This window comes from Bombus pascuorum, chromosome 14 (assembly GCF_905332965.1).
Source record: "Bombus pascuorum chromosome 14, iyBomPasc1.1, whole genome shotgun sequence".
Lineage (NCBI taxonomy): Eukaryota > Metazoa > Arthropoda > Insecta > Hymenoptera > Apidae > Bombus > Bombus pascuorum.
Genome location: NC_083501.1, coordinates 1,803,396 through 1,822,490, shown reverse-complemented (window position 1 = coordinate 1,822,490; position 19,095 = coordinate 1,803,396). Strand labels below are relative to the sequence as shown.

The 19,095-nt window shown below is 44.3% G+C and overlaps 1 protein-coding gene across 2 annotated transcripts in view; it reads right to left on the bottom strand.

The window, feature by feature from the left end:
• LOC132914052 (nucleolar protein 4-like) overlaps positions 1 to 16,487 on the bottom strand; it is a 96,532-nt gene extending 80,045 nt beyond the window's left edge. For both annotated transcript variants that reach the window (XM_060972843.1, XM_060972844.1), the window contains exon 1: positions 15,130 to 16,487. In XM_060972843.1, coding sequence (XP_060828826.1) covers positions 15,130 to 15,174 — 45 coding nt within the window. In that variant the 5' untranslated portion in view covers positions 15,175 to 16,487. The remainder of the gene's footprint in view (positions 1 to 15,129) is intronic.
• Positions 16,488 to 19,095: the final 2,608 nt, after the last annotated feature.

The following is a 19,095-nucleotide window of genomic DNA, read 5'->3' as shown; positions in this document are numbered from 1 at the left end:
ACCGAGATCTCAGAGAAATAAGTACAAAAGAACAAAGTCTAAAATTCCTGTCGGGTTGTTAACGATTTCTCCGCGTATCGTCGTTCATCGCGCGTGAAGATTATCAGCGCATCGTTCCCCAATTACGTCCAATTTATGAATTAACCCTTGCAACATTGAACGTAAGCACGAGCTTTGAAAGATTGCTCGTTCCGCGTTGAAATTCCATTTGTGTATCGTCCAATCTTATTTTTAGCGTCGCGACGGAAGGAGAGGGACGGAGAGAAGAAAGTTGGAGAATTGGATTAAGCGGTGGAAAGTCGTCGGTGTGTACCTTTGACTCGCGATACCCCAGCTACTACGCTGTTCGACCGGAATCGTTTTCCGACAGGGACAACGACACGTTACTTACCCTAGGTTCGGGATTACTCGACGATAATCGAATTCGCTCGCCGCTAATTGACTGCAGGAGTAATCGCGAGTAAAACTTTCATGCTTCGGTCGATTCGCGCCGCTCTGCTTGACTGACAAGCGACACGGGACGAGGAACAAATGACTATGGAGAAAGGACGACAGGGTAGAAGGGTGGAAGAGGATCGGGTGAACGATATCACCGGAGATGCCTCTCAGGTTGCACGGTAATTGAAGTAAAACGGGAATCCTTCCCTCGAATGTCAAAACGAATTTACTACAGCGCATACAGCCGGTTCTTTTGTCTTCGCGTTCGCCTGTGACGAGCCTTTCGTGTGTTTGAAACTACTGAATTTAAAGATCGTTAAGTTTTACATTCATACAGGCTGATTATACTTTATAGCACATTCTCAGACCAATGCAGGTATTGTATATAGTAGCTTATTTCGAACAATAGAATTCTATAACTCCGATTGCTAACATTGTAAACATTTATGTCTATAAAATGTTAAAGTCCGAAACAAACATTTCATTCTTAAAATCCACAATTGTCCGAGTTCGTAAATTCGGAAAATATAACCAATCTGAAACTCTAAATATTCCAATCGGTTAACGAACAACATTACCACCCTGTCCTTTATCCCCGAAACTACAGACAAAGCCTCTAGATTGCGCCTAGAGTTGTTCCTCGACAACGTCGTTAACAGCTACGCAGAGAGAACACCACAAATAATGCTCTCGCATAATCGTGTTCCTAGTACACGCCCGTAAAAGTCCCGGGACGTACCAAGGGACCTCTACAAAAGGTGGGACGAGCATTGTTCCATAAATTCGAACGACGTATCTTTTAAGCGCTGTTTATAGCATTCAGGTAACAAGCTAACCGTTCGAACAACAGTCGCTAGCCAGTTTCGGCTCTCCATGGATTACAAACAGTGTCGTCAGCGAACAGGTATTTCACGAGCCTGAGAGAGGGCAGATGGTTGAATTATGTACGAGGCAGGTCAGGTAGATTCTCAGTAGGTGACCTTCGAACCGACGGTAATTCGGTTATCGCTTGAATTTTTCCTCGAAGGAAGAGCCCATAACGGGTTTGAGCGTTTCCATCACGAAATTGTTTAGAATCTACGCGATTAAGGTCGATGATGGAATCGACGTTATGATAATGGCGTGTAAAAATTGCGTAGACCGATAGTTGCTATATTTAGAATTTAAGAGCATAAACTGTTCGATACACCGACCAAAACACCAACAAAGAATGAAAGTAGAAACAAAGTTCGGCCATTTCCATTCTCCCTCGACAAAAGAAACGAGAAACTACTCGCGTAATTTTTCTTAAATTCGCGACTCTTACTACCGGTAACTTTAATTTGTACGTGCGATAATTCCACAACTTCTGCATACCGAAGTTTTGCTCGCGCGGTTTCAATAACCGAAAGAACGAAACGCGAAAAGTATCGGAACCAGGTCAGAAGTCAAAAAGAAAGATCTAATCGGCCAGGTTGAGCCATCGTGCGATCCAGAAACGACATAACTCATCGGCTCGCGGTTGCCTTAATTATCTGCTCGAGTGCGCGACTAAAATTACGCGTCAGGTCGAGCCTTATTTCACAATGTCACCAGCCGCGTGATTATATCGATCGGCTGCATTCCAAGTGTCGATACGTTTTCGTAACAACACAGAAAACCGGCCTGTCCTGCGGCGCTCTCGATCGCTTCGTAATTTCCTTCCGGCGGCGCGTTTCGCGTAATTTATCGATGAATCGCGTGTTCCAGCTAATAGAATCGTCGGTTAAAAAGACGATATAGCGGTGTTTCTTACGAGCGAAATTATCTCGCCGAGTAACTCATTCGCCGTTCGAAACACTTGGCACCTTGCAGAATTTTCGTCCCATTTCTCCAATTCGGGATAAGAGGGAGCAGGGTTTGCGCGAATCTGTCCTTCTTCTCTTCGTAACGATCATCTCATATTTCGAAAAGAGGAAACATTAATGGAATTTAATCGTCATTTATCATTTTTTGCTTGCTTTGCGAGTAGAACGATATCTGAACGAGCGGTGGATTACGCGAGAGCAGAGAAATCATCGATGATACTCGATGACAAAGCGATGATTCTCGTAAAACAATTTTATTACGTATCTTTATAAAATATTCACTCTCGAACGCTTGCATCTGCTTGCAGATAAAAGCAAACGAGCACTCGATCCAAGTAATTATGTACACGTTTCGATTGGACGTCTGAAGTGTAACGAGTTAATGGTACACCTTCCTACAATAGCTATAATTTAAGATAATAACGGATAATACTGTATTTTTCTAACTCTTCGTACGTGATTCGATTTCGCTTAAGAAGTTTATTTTTAAAATACGAAAATCCGAATGTGAATGCTCGCGTATCAAAGATACTAGCGATATCCGCGACTTTTAAATCCCAACTTCTTTCATACTCCATGTATCTCATTAATGTACCGATAATCAGTTCCACTGCTTTCGAACCACTCTAGTTCGATAATTTTCCATCAGGCTCGAACGTCTACCATTCTCCGTTCCACCCCTAATTGTAGCCCGATTTCCAATCCATCCTGTAGACCGCGAGGCGAGCGCCATGCAAGCTACAGAGTCGATCGTTCTGTCGGTACGTGTGCACGTGACTGGTGCAAAAAGAACACAGGACGTTGCATGTGGACGTCGATGTGGTGTACCTTGACACGGATGGCTCCCTGAATCAGCCGACAGCTAGCAACAAACATCACTTCGCTATCACACACGCCTACCGGCCGTACACGATCACCAATGCACGTTGGCAAGCGGTGTGCGTGCGTGTGTGCCGGTTGACGAACGGTGCCGATAAGCTCGTCATCAGGCTGGCCAACGACGATGAGCACGACCACCACCACCGTTGCCTCCGTAGGAAATTCCATTTCCTCGAGCCGTGAGCCGGACCGCTGATATTACCGGCCCACCAAGGATTCGTTCGGAGGTGAATCGCTGGACGTAGCTTTATCGAGAAGCAGGATGATGGGTCTACTTTATGCATCGCGGCTTTCATCAAAATCCGTTGAGATATTACTCACGAAATGACGAATGCGAGAGGAATAGCCTTAATATAGAATCATTTGTACATGTTTCGAAACATATTAAAAAGAAAAAGAATATATATATATATGATAGTATTATTTATAGAGGCGTTAAATTTAGAAGCAAAAACGAAGCTGCGACTTCTAGTACGAATATGATAAATTGATCTTTCAAGAGTGCAACTATAACGCACGACTCTAATAAGACTAAACATCAACGCGTGCAAATAAGCATCATTTACACGTTGCGCACGCACTTATTACCTGCTAGTTTAGTTTGTATTTATATCAGAGCCACGTTTTGTTGAAAAAAGAAACGGTTATTAAAGCAATCAGCATATCGATGTTTGAAGAAATTTTAACACGATTTTTCTAAAAAGATTTCCTCCTTTCTCGAAAATTCTATTGGAAATTTAATCCCTAAGAGGCAAGTACGACGGTAAAACGAGTTGAGAAGAGATTTTAGAAAAGCCACAGCCCAACGACGGCCCCCAAGATCGGTCCGCCTATTAATACTTCACGCGCGGAATTCACGGTACGTAAACCCAGAATCTTTACCGCGGCTCCGACAGACTATAAAGGTAACCGCAAAGCAACTCTGCCAAGGAGCCAGGGCTAGAGGCGATCTTGGAACGTGAACAACGTGGCTCGCGGTTCGCTCACGAAAGAAGGATGAGAGGGCGTGGTTCCACCCCGAGTGCATTACCAGAGAGTATACTTTTGGAACATCGGCTGCTCCCGCTTTTGGGGTAGCGCTTGCTATCGGAGGGGTGGAAATAGCCTCCTCTCTCTATGTACTCCACTTCGGGTGCTCGCGTCATGGATAGGAACAAAAGCATCCATCGATTGCATCGTTGCTTTTGGGAAATCGGTTAACACGTTTTGTGCCGCGTGCGCCATCGATGGTCCTCCGTGAATACCAAAGAGAAAATTTTCATTGGTCAAAGGAACGCGTTTTCCAATTTATTATTTACGTAAAGTAGGGGTGACGAGGCCATTTTTTTTCCTGCGCATTTACTGAAATCCAGTTGTCCTAGACGATACGATAAGAATCAAATATTATTCGCAAATTTTTTCGACATACTTACACGATACCGTAAAAGTATCCGCGATATTATTGCACGGGGTTTATCTTCTTCCCTTTGCTACGCAAGTTAGACAATCAGTTGAAAGTACCGCTCTACGAAACAAGAAAATGTCTTCCCTTTTCTGTTATCAGCGTTTGTCAAACGATTATCTCAAACCCTCGGTCCACGAAATATAACGAAAGATAGCAAATATACGAGCGAATATACGTGTATATATTTGGAACGTACCATGCGACATGATGAAACGGGGGCTAGAAAAGAGCGCAGGGGTCGCTCGAAACGGGCCAAGAGAAGGGATGCCTCGGTTCTTCCCTTTTCACCCCTTCACGCCTGTTCCCTTTCACCGCGTATAGCGAACGAGCACACTGACACACCCTTATTGTCGGTTCCAGGCACCAGCATACCTGATCTTATGGGAAATCCATACTGGCCCTTACCTCGCTGGGAATACGAGGGGTGCGAGATACCCCTCGCTCTCAAACTCTTTCCTTCTCCTCTTTTGCAAGGCTGTCGTGGGACGAACAGCTCCCCGCTAACGCCCCCTTCCATCGCCGATGAACTCGCCCTGCGAAGACTGTCCAATCGGAAAATGCAACGCGTCAAAATATTTTTCGCTTTATCGTACATGATCTAGTCGGTCAAATTTGGTGCGAAATTCTTCCGAATTCGAATTTTTTGGAAAGCGAGTGAAAGTTAAAAAGGTGAATACCGTATGATCGGTTGTTCGAACTCGGTGTATCAGGCTAGTCGAAAATTCGCAAGGCGGAGAACACCCGTCAACAGTTGCGTGTTAGGCTGGCACGTGTGTAGGTGAGTTAATTGGCTGAACGAATGGGAACGATCGTGTGAATGATAAACTGGAGACTTCGAAGTCGATGGTAGAAGTACCTTTGCCGACTAACCGAAGTGGCGATGTATCAACGGCACGATTAAGGGCGTTATTTCCACAACGAAATATGTTTCACGAAATCAGAATAAAAATTTAGACTCCTTGCTAGATGAACTACGTTCGACTTTCCGATAATTGTGCAATTTCATTTCATATAAATATTTATTGAAAAATTTGTTCTTTCGTTTTAAAATAAAACAAGTTGATAATTGAGGTCTTTCTGTCCACTGCTTTTCCTTATTTATGCCACCAACCTTATCGATCTTAATACTAAAATTAAAAACAAAATGCTAAATGTGTGTTTCAATAGAAAGCGCGAGAGCTGGGGGCAAAAGAACAAAAAAAGAAAAAGAAGGGAAAAAGCGGACATATTGAAAAATAACGTTTTGCTGGCAAATCGATTTTCCGTCATTTACAAGCTCCATTAAGCCCTTGAGATCGTTGTTAAAGAACGAAACCTCTTATGCCAAACCTTCAGCCTTTTGCCGCGACTTTCCACGTTCAGTAATTTAATCCTTTAAAGAGAGAATCGCACGCCTCATTAGCGCCCCAGGATTCTGCACGGGAAGCGTTGCAAAGCAGCCTTTAAGAGTTCTGTCTGCAGGATTTCAAGAATTTATATTGCCAGCGACTGTCTCAGAGAACTGAATTTTGAATACTTCGCCTTCGATGCGCCAGAATAAAACGAGTCAACCTATTGTTTTCGTACATACACGCACGCGTGTACGTTGTTCTTACAAGGACAACGCTAAACGTCAATTTTTTGCGCAACGTTATAATATTTAGATTTGGTAAATAAAGAAAGAAACGAACAAATAATTCCTTTGGTAGGTATCGCTTCTTGTACGACACGTCAACGTCGAAGCAACAAAGCACATTTTGGATTATATTAAACTTTAGATCGTGCCTAATTAAGTAAATTTCGCACTTCGTGTAATCGAGTAAGTTTCACACTCTGTGTTCCATGTAATTAAGTAAATTTTATATTCAAATTAACTTGGCGAACTTTAAACTTACTTAAACATCAATTTTGCACATACTTACTTTATGTGTGATCGGGTAAATTTGTTTTGTAAATTTACGTAAATTTCGTGACTATGTAACTAAATTCTGCTACTTACATTTCCATTAGTACAAAAATAAACCAAATGCGACTAAAACTGTTGATTTACGTCCAATTTTAATAAAACCTCGAGTCACTCTCTTTCAGGAAGACAACTTCAAGATTACCCTCGAGTGTTTACCTTTCTTTAAAGAGACACTCGAGGAGGCGGCCTTTCAAATATAATTTTACATATACTTTTCCACTCATCCACCTTTTCTATACGCTCTACCCCTTTTTAAATACTTCAAGTAATTCTTTATTAACTCTTGGCTCCGAATGGCGTACTCGTACGTGTACAAGCCTGTGTAGAAAATTGCCGTTTACTGATCAAAAGCGTATGTACGACCTTAACTGATATCGCGGCGAATATTCGAAAATATCAAGAAGCCGTCACGTTCACCGCCGACTGCTCAATTGTTACGAGGAAGGATCGTGTGTCCACAGAAAGATGGAAAAACGCTGTTGTAAAGAAAATGAAACGTTTATCACGGTAAATCGATAGAATTCCGAGCAACCTTTAACGCCTGCATGCTACATCACCCACGTATAAAAAAATTTAACTCCATATTTTTCACTCTCACATCGCATAGATTATATCACACGGCAGGAACACATCGTCTCCTGTCTCTTTTGTCTTTTTTTAACCAAAGAATAACGACGCAAATAAATAGCATCCATCGTCCAAGTAGGCGAGCAGCAAGGACACAGAGTAAATATTACATCGCGAACAGGCGGCAATAATACGCTAAAAGCGTCCCAGTTACAAACGTTTCTTGCTGTTTCCTTTTAAACGCGTCGTCCATTCCCGGCTAATCCGGCTTAACTCTTGCCACATTACTTGGCCGAAATACAAGGGGAAACGATAATCGTATAATGTATTCGCGACGAATACGTCGGTATCGAATTACGCGTTCATCTTGCGTCCCGTTCCTTCGCGTTTAACTGGCTGATTCACATGGTCGCTCGCTCGCTCGGTCATGCGCTAAATATTTTTCAATTCGCATCTCCGTGACAGATACGTCCGTATTATCGTCGACGAACCGCGGACGACGTCGATAAGAAATTTTGATGCGCCACCGCATCGCTGGCAACAACGTCGACGTGTCGGGGAATTCCCGCCGTCGATCAATCGGGAAAATTTAAAAGGAACGCACACCCGCTTGCATCATTTTTTATGTTTTGCCGTTCTATTCAAAGACAGAGGAACGAAAGGTATTATACGCGCTTCGTTATACGAGAACGTCAACGACGATATTTCTTTGCGCGTTCTTTTACGTAAGAATAACGTTTCTGGTATTTTATCAACGTTGAGTGTGATATAATTGTGGCCAATATAGATCCACGTGGTTCAGCCTCGCGTAACATCAGAGGGAATAAATTATTACGTTCCAACATCCGAAAATATTATTTTCTCCTCCGCGAGCTTTTTACGAGTCCTAGCAACTATGTTTTTAAAAGTAGCGTTACGTTGCAACTGAAATTGCTTTACACGGCTGGCAATGCCAAACGTAGGAAATAGTCGCCGTGCTGCAATCACGCATGAATTTACGCTGAAAATACGCGTGTCTGCAAATACTATTTCGTAATCTCTAGGGTCTAGGCAATCTCTGTTATTCCGTGGACGCTGACGTTGTCTTCCATTCATGACACATAGGCCACTTTACGATTCTAAATATTGCCCGTTCGTAACGACAAATATTAATAAAAGATAATCGCTAATGACGCGTTTCTGTCAGCGCGCGTAATTACTATCGTGGGACCCCCGGAAATGTTACGCTTTTATGGATATAAATATCGTTAATTTAGACACGCCACCATCTTTCTAATACGCACATACGCACACGTTTGCGCGGCAAACTTTGGCAAGCTGTGCGCGCAGCCCATTCGCTTCTATACTTCATCCCCGATAATTTTTCGAAAGCCTGGTTTTTCAGCTGCCTCCTCTGGTTTTTTAAAAATTCCATATCCGTTGATAACGGTCAGACGGAAACATAAAGGGTAATAATTTTTTTAAGTAACACCGAGACCGGTGCGGTTAATACGCGCCGCGAATCTACCATACTAATCCAATTCGTGTTAAATGAAAAACGTGCACGTGCTTCTATATTATTTAAAAGAACAGATGGTGGGATTAACAGTGCGAAATGTTAAAAGGCGCATTATAGCAAATCATGTACGTACGTAACACGGTTGAATTATAACGAATACTTTGACAAATTCTAAATTAAATCATTATCACGAAACGCGAATTTCTGTACAGTGTATAAAATTTATTAGAGTATTAAGGTGGCAGGGGATCCAATTATTCATAAAAATCTATATATTTAAGTACAAGATAGTTATAGTTTCAAGGGAAGACGTGTTTTCTGCATTTTTCATACTATCAGCATATTCTACGTTATCGACGATTGTCGCAACGAAGTGGAATAAATTTCAACGCTACGTAGAATAAGATATTTTCGCAGCAAAGTTCGAGCCGTATGCCATTTACCTGGGATCATTCGATTTCGCAAAAATCATTCGATACCGGTTTATTTTGTTAGAGAACAATCGTCTGACGTCAGTGGAAACGAACAACGTGAATCGGACGTAACGTGTTTGCGTTCGAGACGCCAGAAGCGCGATACGCGATGAAAAACTGCCGGAAAAGCTGGTATTGTATTATTAAGATCGAAATCGCTTGCAACAAGCCCATCTAATCTAATCTCGTTGTGTGGAAAACGACATCGCTGTTTTTATTATATAAAGACATGTAAATGTATAAAATGTACAGAATTTAAGCTCGTTTGGGTACGATCATGAAGTTCGAATGACGATAATTCTTCTAAATCGACGATGATTTAACAACCTCAAAATTCCATTCAGAAATAACAACGTTTTTCCGAGAGATCGATCCTTCCAAGCGCGGAATACCGCGCGAAATGGAAAAGTCAGAGTTATTCGGCACTATGCGAAGAATCGTTGAATGTGGAATCGCGACGATGAGAAACAGCGCGATGCTCCGCGTAGCTTCCTAATTACCTGGTTGTGAGCGCGATCGACGTAGCCGAAAGGGTGGTCGAACGAGCGCGGTGGGGTGAGTCGGAGCGTTGCGTATCCGGCGGGCGCAAGCGTGAAAAACTTTCGAACGTAGCGGGAAGAAAGCTCGGTCGGGTCGTCGTGGAGGCGACAACGAACGAAAGGGAGTCGAGAGGGAAGATTGATTGGCCACAGCGAGTACGCGGCCGAAAGAGAGAAACAAGAGTACGCGAGAGTAGGAGAGTGGGAGGAGGTGGAGGAAAGGGGGAGAAAAAGACGGGCGAAGGAAGACGGGTCGAGGGAGAGAGCTGGAAAAATATAACCTGTTGGACCGTGAGGGAGAGAGAGCGAAGAAGCGCAGGCGCGAACAGGACGAGCGATTCAGTGAACGACAGCGAGAAAGAGAAGAAAAGAGAGGCGGCAAAGCGAGACAGCCTCGTTAGTTCAAGAAGAGGGGAACTCGAGGAGCGAGTGCTAGCGGAGGAAAAGAGAAAGAGAAGGAGCGGCTATGCATAGAGGGGAGAGAGAAGGACACAGACGTCCCGAACCTGCCTCAACTCCAACTTGACTTTCGCGGTTCGATTCTGATCGGATCGATCTAACTAGCGCGCCGGCAAGCAAACCGGCCACCGGTATTTACTGTTGCTCTCTTCGTCGTGCGCGCGCTCGCCGCTGTACTCACGCGCCTTCTCCGCCCGTTTATCATGTGTTGCATCGCGTTCGATCGGCGTGAGCCGCGATCGTTCTTCAACCGGGACCATTTGTCCTTCCTTTTGCCATTTTTCTTTTCCTTTTTCTACCCTTCGTCCTGTTCGTTGTTTTGCTTTCGGTCGGAATGGACGCATCGCCGCGATGGACGAGATTGCAAGAATTAGAGAGCCGATAGCGGATTGCTTTGTTCGTAGTTTCCTTGAAAATGAAACTGCACACTATTGGGAATACCTAACTGTAGCATTTTGTAGCTTGTTCGATCGCATCCCTGTAGGTTAGACAAAGTACGGGATTTTCAAATGGTAAGAGATATTATTGGCAACTTTGCTTTCGTCGGACAATGGACGTAATTGGAGTATCGCGTGAAGTAAAAAATTCCGTAATTGTTTTTCACTTGCGACGATACATCGTGCTTTCTTCGCATCGAAACCGCTATGTCTCCGTAAAGGCGGAAATAGATTTACCAAACTTTTTACAACTGTAGGTATATCCTGTTTGTAAGTTTCTATAGAAACTGCAGAAGATACGTGTAGCGGCGAGTTACGTGTTCGGTGAAATAAAAGTTCTAGACACTACGTTTTTAATTTGAAGATACAAAACACGTAGAATTTTATCAAAAAAAAGTTTATAAAAACAAATATGTAACAGATCTGCCGAACAAAGTTTTTAAACGTTAACCACCGCGCTTAACCGCGTTAAAAGCGCTTAAATTTAATTAAATATTAAAAATATCAAATCTATTATATACGATTTCTTCGTTAAAAAGTAGCTAAGAATGCCAGTCGAGAGTAAATACCCAGCCAATATCGTATAAAATTTGTATTTCGAACGTGAAGCAGATAATCTCGACGCTTCACACACCGACTGTTCATAATTGATCGACCAACAACCAATAGCTGGAATTTATTTTTTCTACAATTTGTGAATACCGAATGCACCGTTTTATCAAAATAAATCATCAAACAATTTCAAAGTTACTTCACTTGTGTAAAATAAATTACTCGATTCTTAAGAATACAAATAACTCGTTTATTCTGTATTTCATCCACGATAAAACACGAATAAAGTTAGAATAATTATTCCGGTAATTTTACTTTCGAACGAAACGCACTTCCCATCCAGGCGTTTTCGATAAATCGTACTCTGAAATTGAAGTAAATACCAAGTGCATCGAACCTCTCTATAATCTCTTACCCGTGTTAAAAAGAACATAAAAATAGACCCGGGCACGGTATAAACCAGCGACGCTGTTAATTCTAATTGTAACACAAAACCAAAACATTTGTTCCGATTGACAAACGCTGGTGTTCGATTTTGTTCTGAATTATCCAGTAAAATTTCCCGACCGGCGAATTGTTGGAAATTCAGCGTTTCAACGTGGACAAAAGGGCACTGCAGCCGCGCGAAAGATTCAAAGGCAAAACGAGTACATTTTTCGAATCGATCATTGTTACACCGTTGCGTAGGCTAACAGGATGGTATATGGTTTTTGGAGCTAAATACGGTCGGCATAGCCAGGATTAATTTATGCAACCGGACGATCGATCGGCTAATGGAGTTCACAGGGTTGAATATATCCACAGGCCTGGCTCGCGATCCTTTTCCACGAATTTTATTTCATTCACGGTTGAACAGCACGGATAAAAGGAACCGGCTCGTTTAAATCGATAATTTTGAAAATGTTTGAAATATCCCTCGATCGTGGAAGAAATGGATCTCGAATATACGCTATTATGGCTTCGCCTGTTATCGATTATGATTAATACAAAATTTACAAAGCGCTTTAAAGAGATAAACGATTAAGCAGGGACTAAGGGTGAAAGAAACGAAATATAGAGCGATCTTTAGCCCAGCGAAAGGATCACGTTTTGGAAAAGAAATCCGCGGTAGCGAAATGATCGATGGAACAAGGAACTGCAGTCGAGGGTGAGGATAGATTGCAGACTGTGAAATAGCAAAAAGAAGAAAGTATCGGAAAAAACATTTTTTGCCCTAGAACGATATTTTTTTGAGGGGTTCGATATTTTCCCGTTTCTTTCGTTTCTCCGAAAACATTCCCCTGAACCCCATCGCCGCAACATATGCAATTAATCGTGGATTTTAACGATGTTTCGGTCACCCTATCTGCACGCCACCCTCAAAATTACATTTCCGCGTCAATTACCCCGGGCACGAATAATTAGAATAGATATCCGGGGAACGAATCGAAAATATGCAAATATAATAATAAAATAACGTTCGGTTACGATCGACACCCCTTTAACGCCTCCGTAACTTAAAACACCTCAAATATTAATGAAATTACAGGAAATATGAATGGTAATGAGTTCCAAGTACAAACAATGAATTAAAACTGAATTCCATTCGTTTCGTGACTACGTTACATTTCCTTTTATAGATAACCAGACCGTTTGACGACATTTCTGGCTGAATAACAACAACGGAATATATACACTTGATACCTTAGAATCGTTACCTCTTAATTGGATCAAAAATATAAAGAGCACGATATTATTCGCAAATAAGTGAATCGTTAAAGGCTCCTAGTTTCTTAACACGTTTGTGTGCTAATAAACGAATACATTGTTCAAAATATTCTCTAGTTCTATTTTCTCAATTTTCTGTACATAATACGTATATGCCGTAAAATAAGCCAACAAGATGCTATCGTTTTAAAGCAACAGAAATTATAATGTTCGCCGTAGAGAACGCGTGAGAAATACTACAAAACCGTCTTATTTAAAAGAAAAGGTACATGCGTATGCCTGTCCTACTATGCTATCGCGTTAAATGTATTATAATAAAGATATTACTTCCCAAGGGATTAAGTCCCATTTTCTAAATTCATTAAGTAAGAAATTACCGTGTATTTATTTAAATTGTTCTACATCAAGGAAGAAGCTAAAAATGATCGCTTACAGGCAATAAAACGATCCGGCGTATATTAAAATTTAAATAACGCGCGAGTGAAGGAAACGGAGTAGGTACATAATTCCACGTCGCGTCGATGCGCCTAGTCACGGAGATTCTTGAATCGAGCACGTGCTCCACCGAGCTCCCTAGAAACGCGATCCACGGATTATCTTTCGTGCAAGATACACAGGTCTAATCTAACCAAGGAGAAGAAAAAGCCCCGCGATAAGTCCGATCCGACAAGTTCGTCATCGAGTATCGTTTATTTCTGCGATTTGCGTGTCGTCAAGTGAATATCCGGGAATTCTGCGATGCTTTCCCAATCTACGTATTATCCAAGTACCGTGACAACAAAATCTAATTTTAACGTATTCGTTTTATAAGAAAACGGCATACTCTACGAATAGATGAATATCAAAGTGGTAAAATAAAAGAAGAAAATTTATAAGGACTATCGGAAAGTGCGAAGAATCGTTAGTAAAATATTTCACGCTGTATAAAAGTTGTCAAAGCTCTTCCGCGTAGTTGTTCATTGTACAGTTGTACAAGTTAAACTTGGCTATACCAAGTGAAATGTAAAATGCGATCAGAGTACAAATGGTTAATTACACAAAGTTATTTAAATTGCGTTAATTTATTACTCGATTCATGCAAAATTATTAATAATATGTACGTTTAAGTTATAACGAATAGGAGCTTTTATGCGACTCCAAAATTTGATTCCACCTTTTCTAAAGGAAATAAAATAAAACAACGACAATTTATTCATACGAGATTCGTGAATTTTCATATTTTATTAGATTATATTATATTAATAGATTATTCGAAAAAAAGATTGATGTCTTCAAACAGTTCGTATAAATTGTTTCTAATCTTTTCCCGATGATATAAGAACGAAAAAACGGCTCGGAAGCGTCGTCTAATCATGCGCTATTCTCGATAAAAAGTTTCGATATATTCGCAGTTTTCTCTTCGCGATACCAACTGTACCCTTATTTCAATATGAAACACAAAATTGTTAAAGCAAATTTGTTACGCAACAAATGTACCAAGTACGTACTTTGAAACTTTGGAAAAAGAACAAACGAAAAGACGTACATAGTATCCATTACCGATATACAACGAGATTAAAAATGAAATTCAGGTTGCCACTAAATTCCTGGTCGATACAAAAGTACCAATGTACATCGAAAAAGAAAAGAAAAAAAAAAAAAAAAAACAGGAAAACGTTGAAGCCGGTACTCGTACGCGTCCGCGTACGGGTTCCAGTAGTTCGAAAAACAAAAATTGGGAATAACGACGCAAGCAACGGTTAATGAGTCAATACGCGTTAAGTGTTAGCCTCGCAACTTTTCCGCGCTTGCGTCCCCTCCGACGAAATTCGTGTAACTCTTTCAATTAAAACTTTCGCGCGCGGTACATCTTCCCCCCCCCCCTTCCCTCTCATCCGCCCACTCTCGCACCGACTGCCTCGTTCGCAACTCCAAAAAACACGGAGAGAAAAAATTAGACTGCAACGGAATAATGAGTTGCACGAGGAAGGAACGCAACCTGGCGGCAGAAAACTCCAATTTTCCGAACACCCAGTACCGTCAGGCCCCCCCTCCCCGCCCCTCTTCCACCATCCTCGCTCCGCTTACGCGACAAACATCCCCTCCGTTCATACTCTTTACGACTTTACGATATTATCGTATCGCGATTCAACAACGACAAACGTGGTGTTCGCGCAACACAGTTACACACGACGACACGGTACGTACGACTCGTAGCAAAGAAAATGCCAACCTTGAACCTCGAGCTGCTGTTATAGCCCATGAGTTAAACTTTGACTCCAACGAGTTTTTACTAGATCGACGCATCGACGACTCGCTTTACGGAGTCCTGTGGCGAAAAAAGTCGGATCACGTGGTGATACGGTGACAATCTCGATCGACTCACCTTGTGATGCTGCATGATGGCAGTGGCCTTTCGCTTGGCGGACATATTCAATTCCAGCGCGCGTGTCTTTCTTCTTCCTCGTGGAGCGACAACCGTATCTCTGTCTCTTTCTTGCCGCGTCGCTATTCCGCGAGTGCTCTTTGTCTCGCTCGTGCTATCGGCTTTACCCTCACTGACAAACTGCGCTCCAAACAACGAAAGCACGGACGATCTCGCGATACAAAAGATTGGCCGATGTTCTTTATTTATCGTACTTCCCTTGCTCGATCTTCCGACCTGTCCTTGTACTTGATTCAATCACGAAACAATAACACGAATCGTATACACGTACGTATAGATAGGTGATATTGAAAGAATGGAGTAAAGACGAGATGTTTTGTATATGTGACGGTGGCACGTATCGCTTCAACTTTCTCAGAGTTCTTAGTTTTGTTCTGTCTCTGTCCGACACTGGTACTCTGTCACCTTCTAGTTAGACACGTACATAGAACGCGCGCTGTCCTTCTCCCGCGCACGGTCCGCGAACTTTAAGCTGGCGCACAACACCACGCAGCAGCGACGCCGCGAACCGCCGCGATAAAATTCCCGCGGTTACCGCAGGTGTTGACGTTGACGGGCGCGAGCAAAAAAAGGGCTGTGTACCCGCGCGAAAACTGTTCCCTCGTCCACCGACGATCTAACCTTTCGCTCACGTACGCGATACTCCACGGACGAGCTGCCTCTATAAAGTCCATTGAGCCGATGCAACACTGCCAGAATCGCGATCAGCTGGTCGATGAAAATGTTCGCGCATCACGCAGACACTGACACGCACAGACGTAGTATCTGGCTACGCCGCGTAAACGTTCCAAGAGAGATCGTCTTTGGTGAGCGAGCACGGTAATCGGTAGCTTGCAGTCTCGGGAAACGTTACACACTGACGAACAGAATGCCCGCCAACTGCAAGGACATACAGGCCTCGACACACAAAGGTAAATAAGAAGGAAAATGTTGCGCTCCTTGTTGCACGAGGGACGCTCGTATTCCTCGTGTACGCGTCGCGTGGTCGCGCACGCCGCGGGTTTTTTGACTGTCGAATATCGGCCGGGCACTGTGGCGCACAACGATCTTCGGTCGTCTCTTGCTGGTAAAATCGTCGATTCCACTGGTCTCGACCGACGTCTGTCCGTTACGCGCGAAGAGGGAACGCGAGTTGCGTGAAAACAAACGCGTTCTTCCCCGTTGCTAGTGCCAGTGCTATGAGAGCGCCACGCTCCTGAACGAAATCATAGAACGTCCTCACATCACGAGCGCTCACGGCAAACTGGTGACTGGCGACGCGGCGGCGACCCCCTCTCTTCGCCTACCTCACCCTTTCCACTACTCTTCTCTCCGCCTCCGCGCCGCTCCCCTGTTCCTCTCGACTCCCCCACGTCTCCTCACCCCAACCACGCCAACCTCACTCCACGTTTCACCCATAACCCACTCTCTCTCTTCCCTTCTCTTTCTCCTTCTCGCGCCGGTACTCTCTCTCCCTTTCTCGCTCTCTGTCACACCCCCTCCCCGCCGTACCCCGGCCCCTTTTCCCATTCCCTCGTTCCGTCTCTGTCTCTCCCTAATGCCGCGCCCTGCTATGACCCGTACCGCTCTCACTCCCCAGAGCGGTCCTCCTCGAACGCGTCAACCCTCTCTCCTTCACCCCTGGTATTCCTTTCTGGTCTCTGCTTCCGTCTCTCTTCCGCTCGTTCGCTCCCCTATACCTCTCCTGTCTCTTTCTCCTTCTATCTGTCCGTCGCGTTCTCTCTGTTCAGCCAACTGTCCGTCTCGGTTCTTCCTTTCCACCGTTCCAGCGCCCTCGCCGGTTCGCCTCGACCCTCCCCGGCCCACGGCGGCGGTGGCGGCGGCGGTGGCGGCGGCGGCGGCGGCGGCGGCAGCGGAGGCGGTAAGGTAGGGTCTGTCACCATCAGAACACCGAAGGGGCCGGTGGACGGGTAACTCTCCGAGGGAAAGGAGGGATCGAAAGGGGCGCAAGGGGCCGCACACGAGCATCCACACAGGGCTTTCGGGGGAAGGGAGAATCGAGAGAGAGTACCTTTAGCTCTGGGTGTTGGGGTAAAGGGGGACTGGCAGGAGTGTTGCGCGCGAGGGGAAAGGGACGTCGGCACTCATCGGCCGAAGGGGCTTCCACGGGTGTGTTAGGCTTGTGCTTAGGAGGGTATGTGCACGCCACTGCTGCTCGCCTCTCTCACTCTCTCTCTCTCTCTTATTTTCTCTCTCACTCTCTCATTCTCTCACTCTCTCTCTCTCTCTCTTTCTGTATGGACACGTCCCCGCGTGTATGGATACGTCTGTATGGATACGTGGACGGCCGTACACGGGATCTGTGCTCTCCGTTGCCAGCCGTCTATCTGTATGTCCATCTCTGTCTCCCGTCCTCTCCCTCTCTCTCTTTCTCTCTATCTCTCGCTCTCGCTCTCTCGTGGCACACCGTTGTGTGCGATATCGTTGCGCGCGGTTCCGCTCTCCTCGTGTGTGCGCGCACCGCGACTTACACGCACGTCGTTGATGATGACGAGTCATCCGAGAGGCGCGTCTCGAGTGCGTGTTCCACCACGGCTCTTTAATGGTACGTTTTTCGAGTTATTAGCCGGCCAAGCTAACGGCCTCCTCGTCGACCACCTGCGGGTTGATAAGGGAGGATACGATCGAGAGGGTGTCCTGCTTTGACTCTGGAAACATTGGTCACGGCTAACGTCCAACCAACGGTTTTACAACAGAGACTTTGTTCTCGGTGCCTCGTCTCGTGTCTCGAGTCTCGAGTCTCGATGCCTGGAATATGTAGAAAATGCATGCTTCTTAGAATCGCCAGAGAGACTGTGAGCTACTCTATAGTTCCGTCCCTTACGCGTGCACGACGTTTTCATTAGGAATTGCCGTAAAAACGATTCGATGGAACGTTATGTAGCGTCGTCGTAAATAAGAGCTCGTCCTATTCCAGCTACGATGTTTCCAGCGTTTGAATCGGTATCGATCAAGCGGATGTGGATAGTTCTACTCATCGTACGTTTACCTACATATTAGAAATAATTTTGCAAACATAGAAAGAAACTAAGAAACTACTAACAAACTGCTTCTAACAGTAGCCTCGATTGTAGTAACACGTATAATTTTCTTTATTCTCGCGTACTTCTCTTATCGAGATCCTAGCATATCGGAGTACCAACGTGAAATATGTAGCATAGCAAGTGGCAGTTCGTAGAAACTTGACATATTTCTTATCGACACGTAACGTGTCTGTGATTCTACGCTTACGGTCAAGCATGTTTACGGTCTATAATCTATTTGAAATACTCGAATCGAGAATTCACACCTGACCGAAAAGTTCTACCGTCGGTTATTTTTATAATCCCCTGCCTCCTGGACAGAGGCAGAAGCGTCGAACGGATGCCACCTACGTCCGATCAAAAATCTAACGAACCGCAAAAATTATTACTCCTTTCATTCCGTTTCAACCGATGAAACCAATCGAGTCCGAAGCTCGATTTACGCCCCTTTTTACGCGTTACATCGGCCGACGTTTCGCTATGGGGCTGTCCGTTTCGCTGCGAAAGGGCATCCACCGTTTTATTAGCGAGTTCATATTTCATTCGCGACGATCTCGACGAAACGGAGGCCCGTCTCTTTATATCGGTAATCAGATTAAAGCGTGTCTGCGGTACCCTTTTTAAACGGCGCTCATTAACCGGCGAATTGAAAAGTCGCGGGAGCGAATGGAAGGGGAATAAAGCCGCGACCCCACGTCGGTGGCGAGATTGTTTCTAATTCTTCCGACCTCCGTCGATAGGGGCGGAGGGGAGGCTTATCGGCCGCGGCCGTACACGCGATAACGATCTAAGCAACAGTTTGCCGCGGGGGCGGAAAACTTCGGGACACGGCGGCGCATAAAAAACCTCGAAACTTTCCGGTGAAAGTGCGATCTTCCGCTTT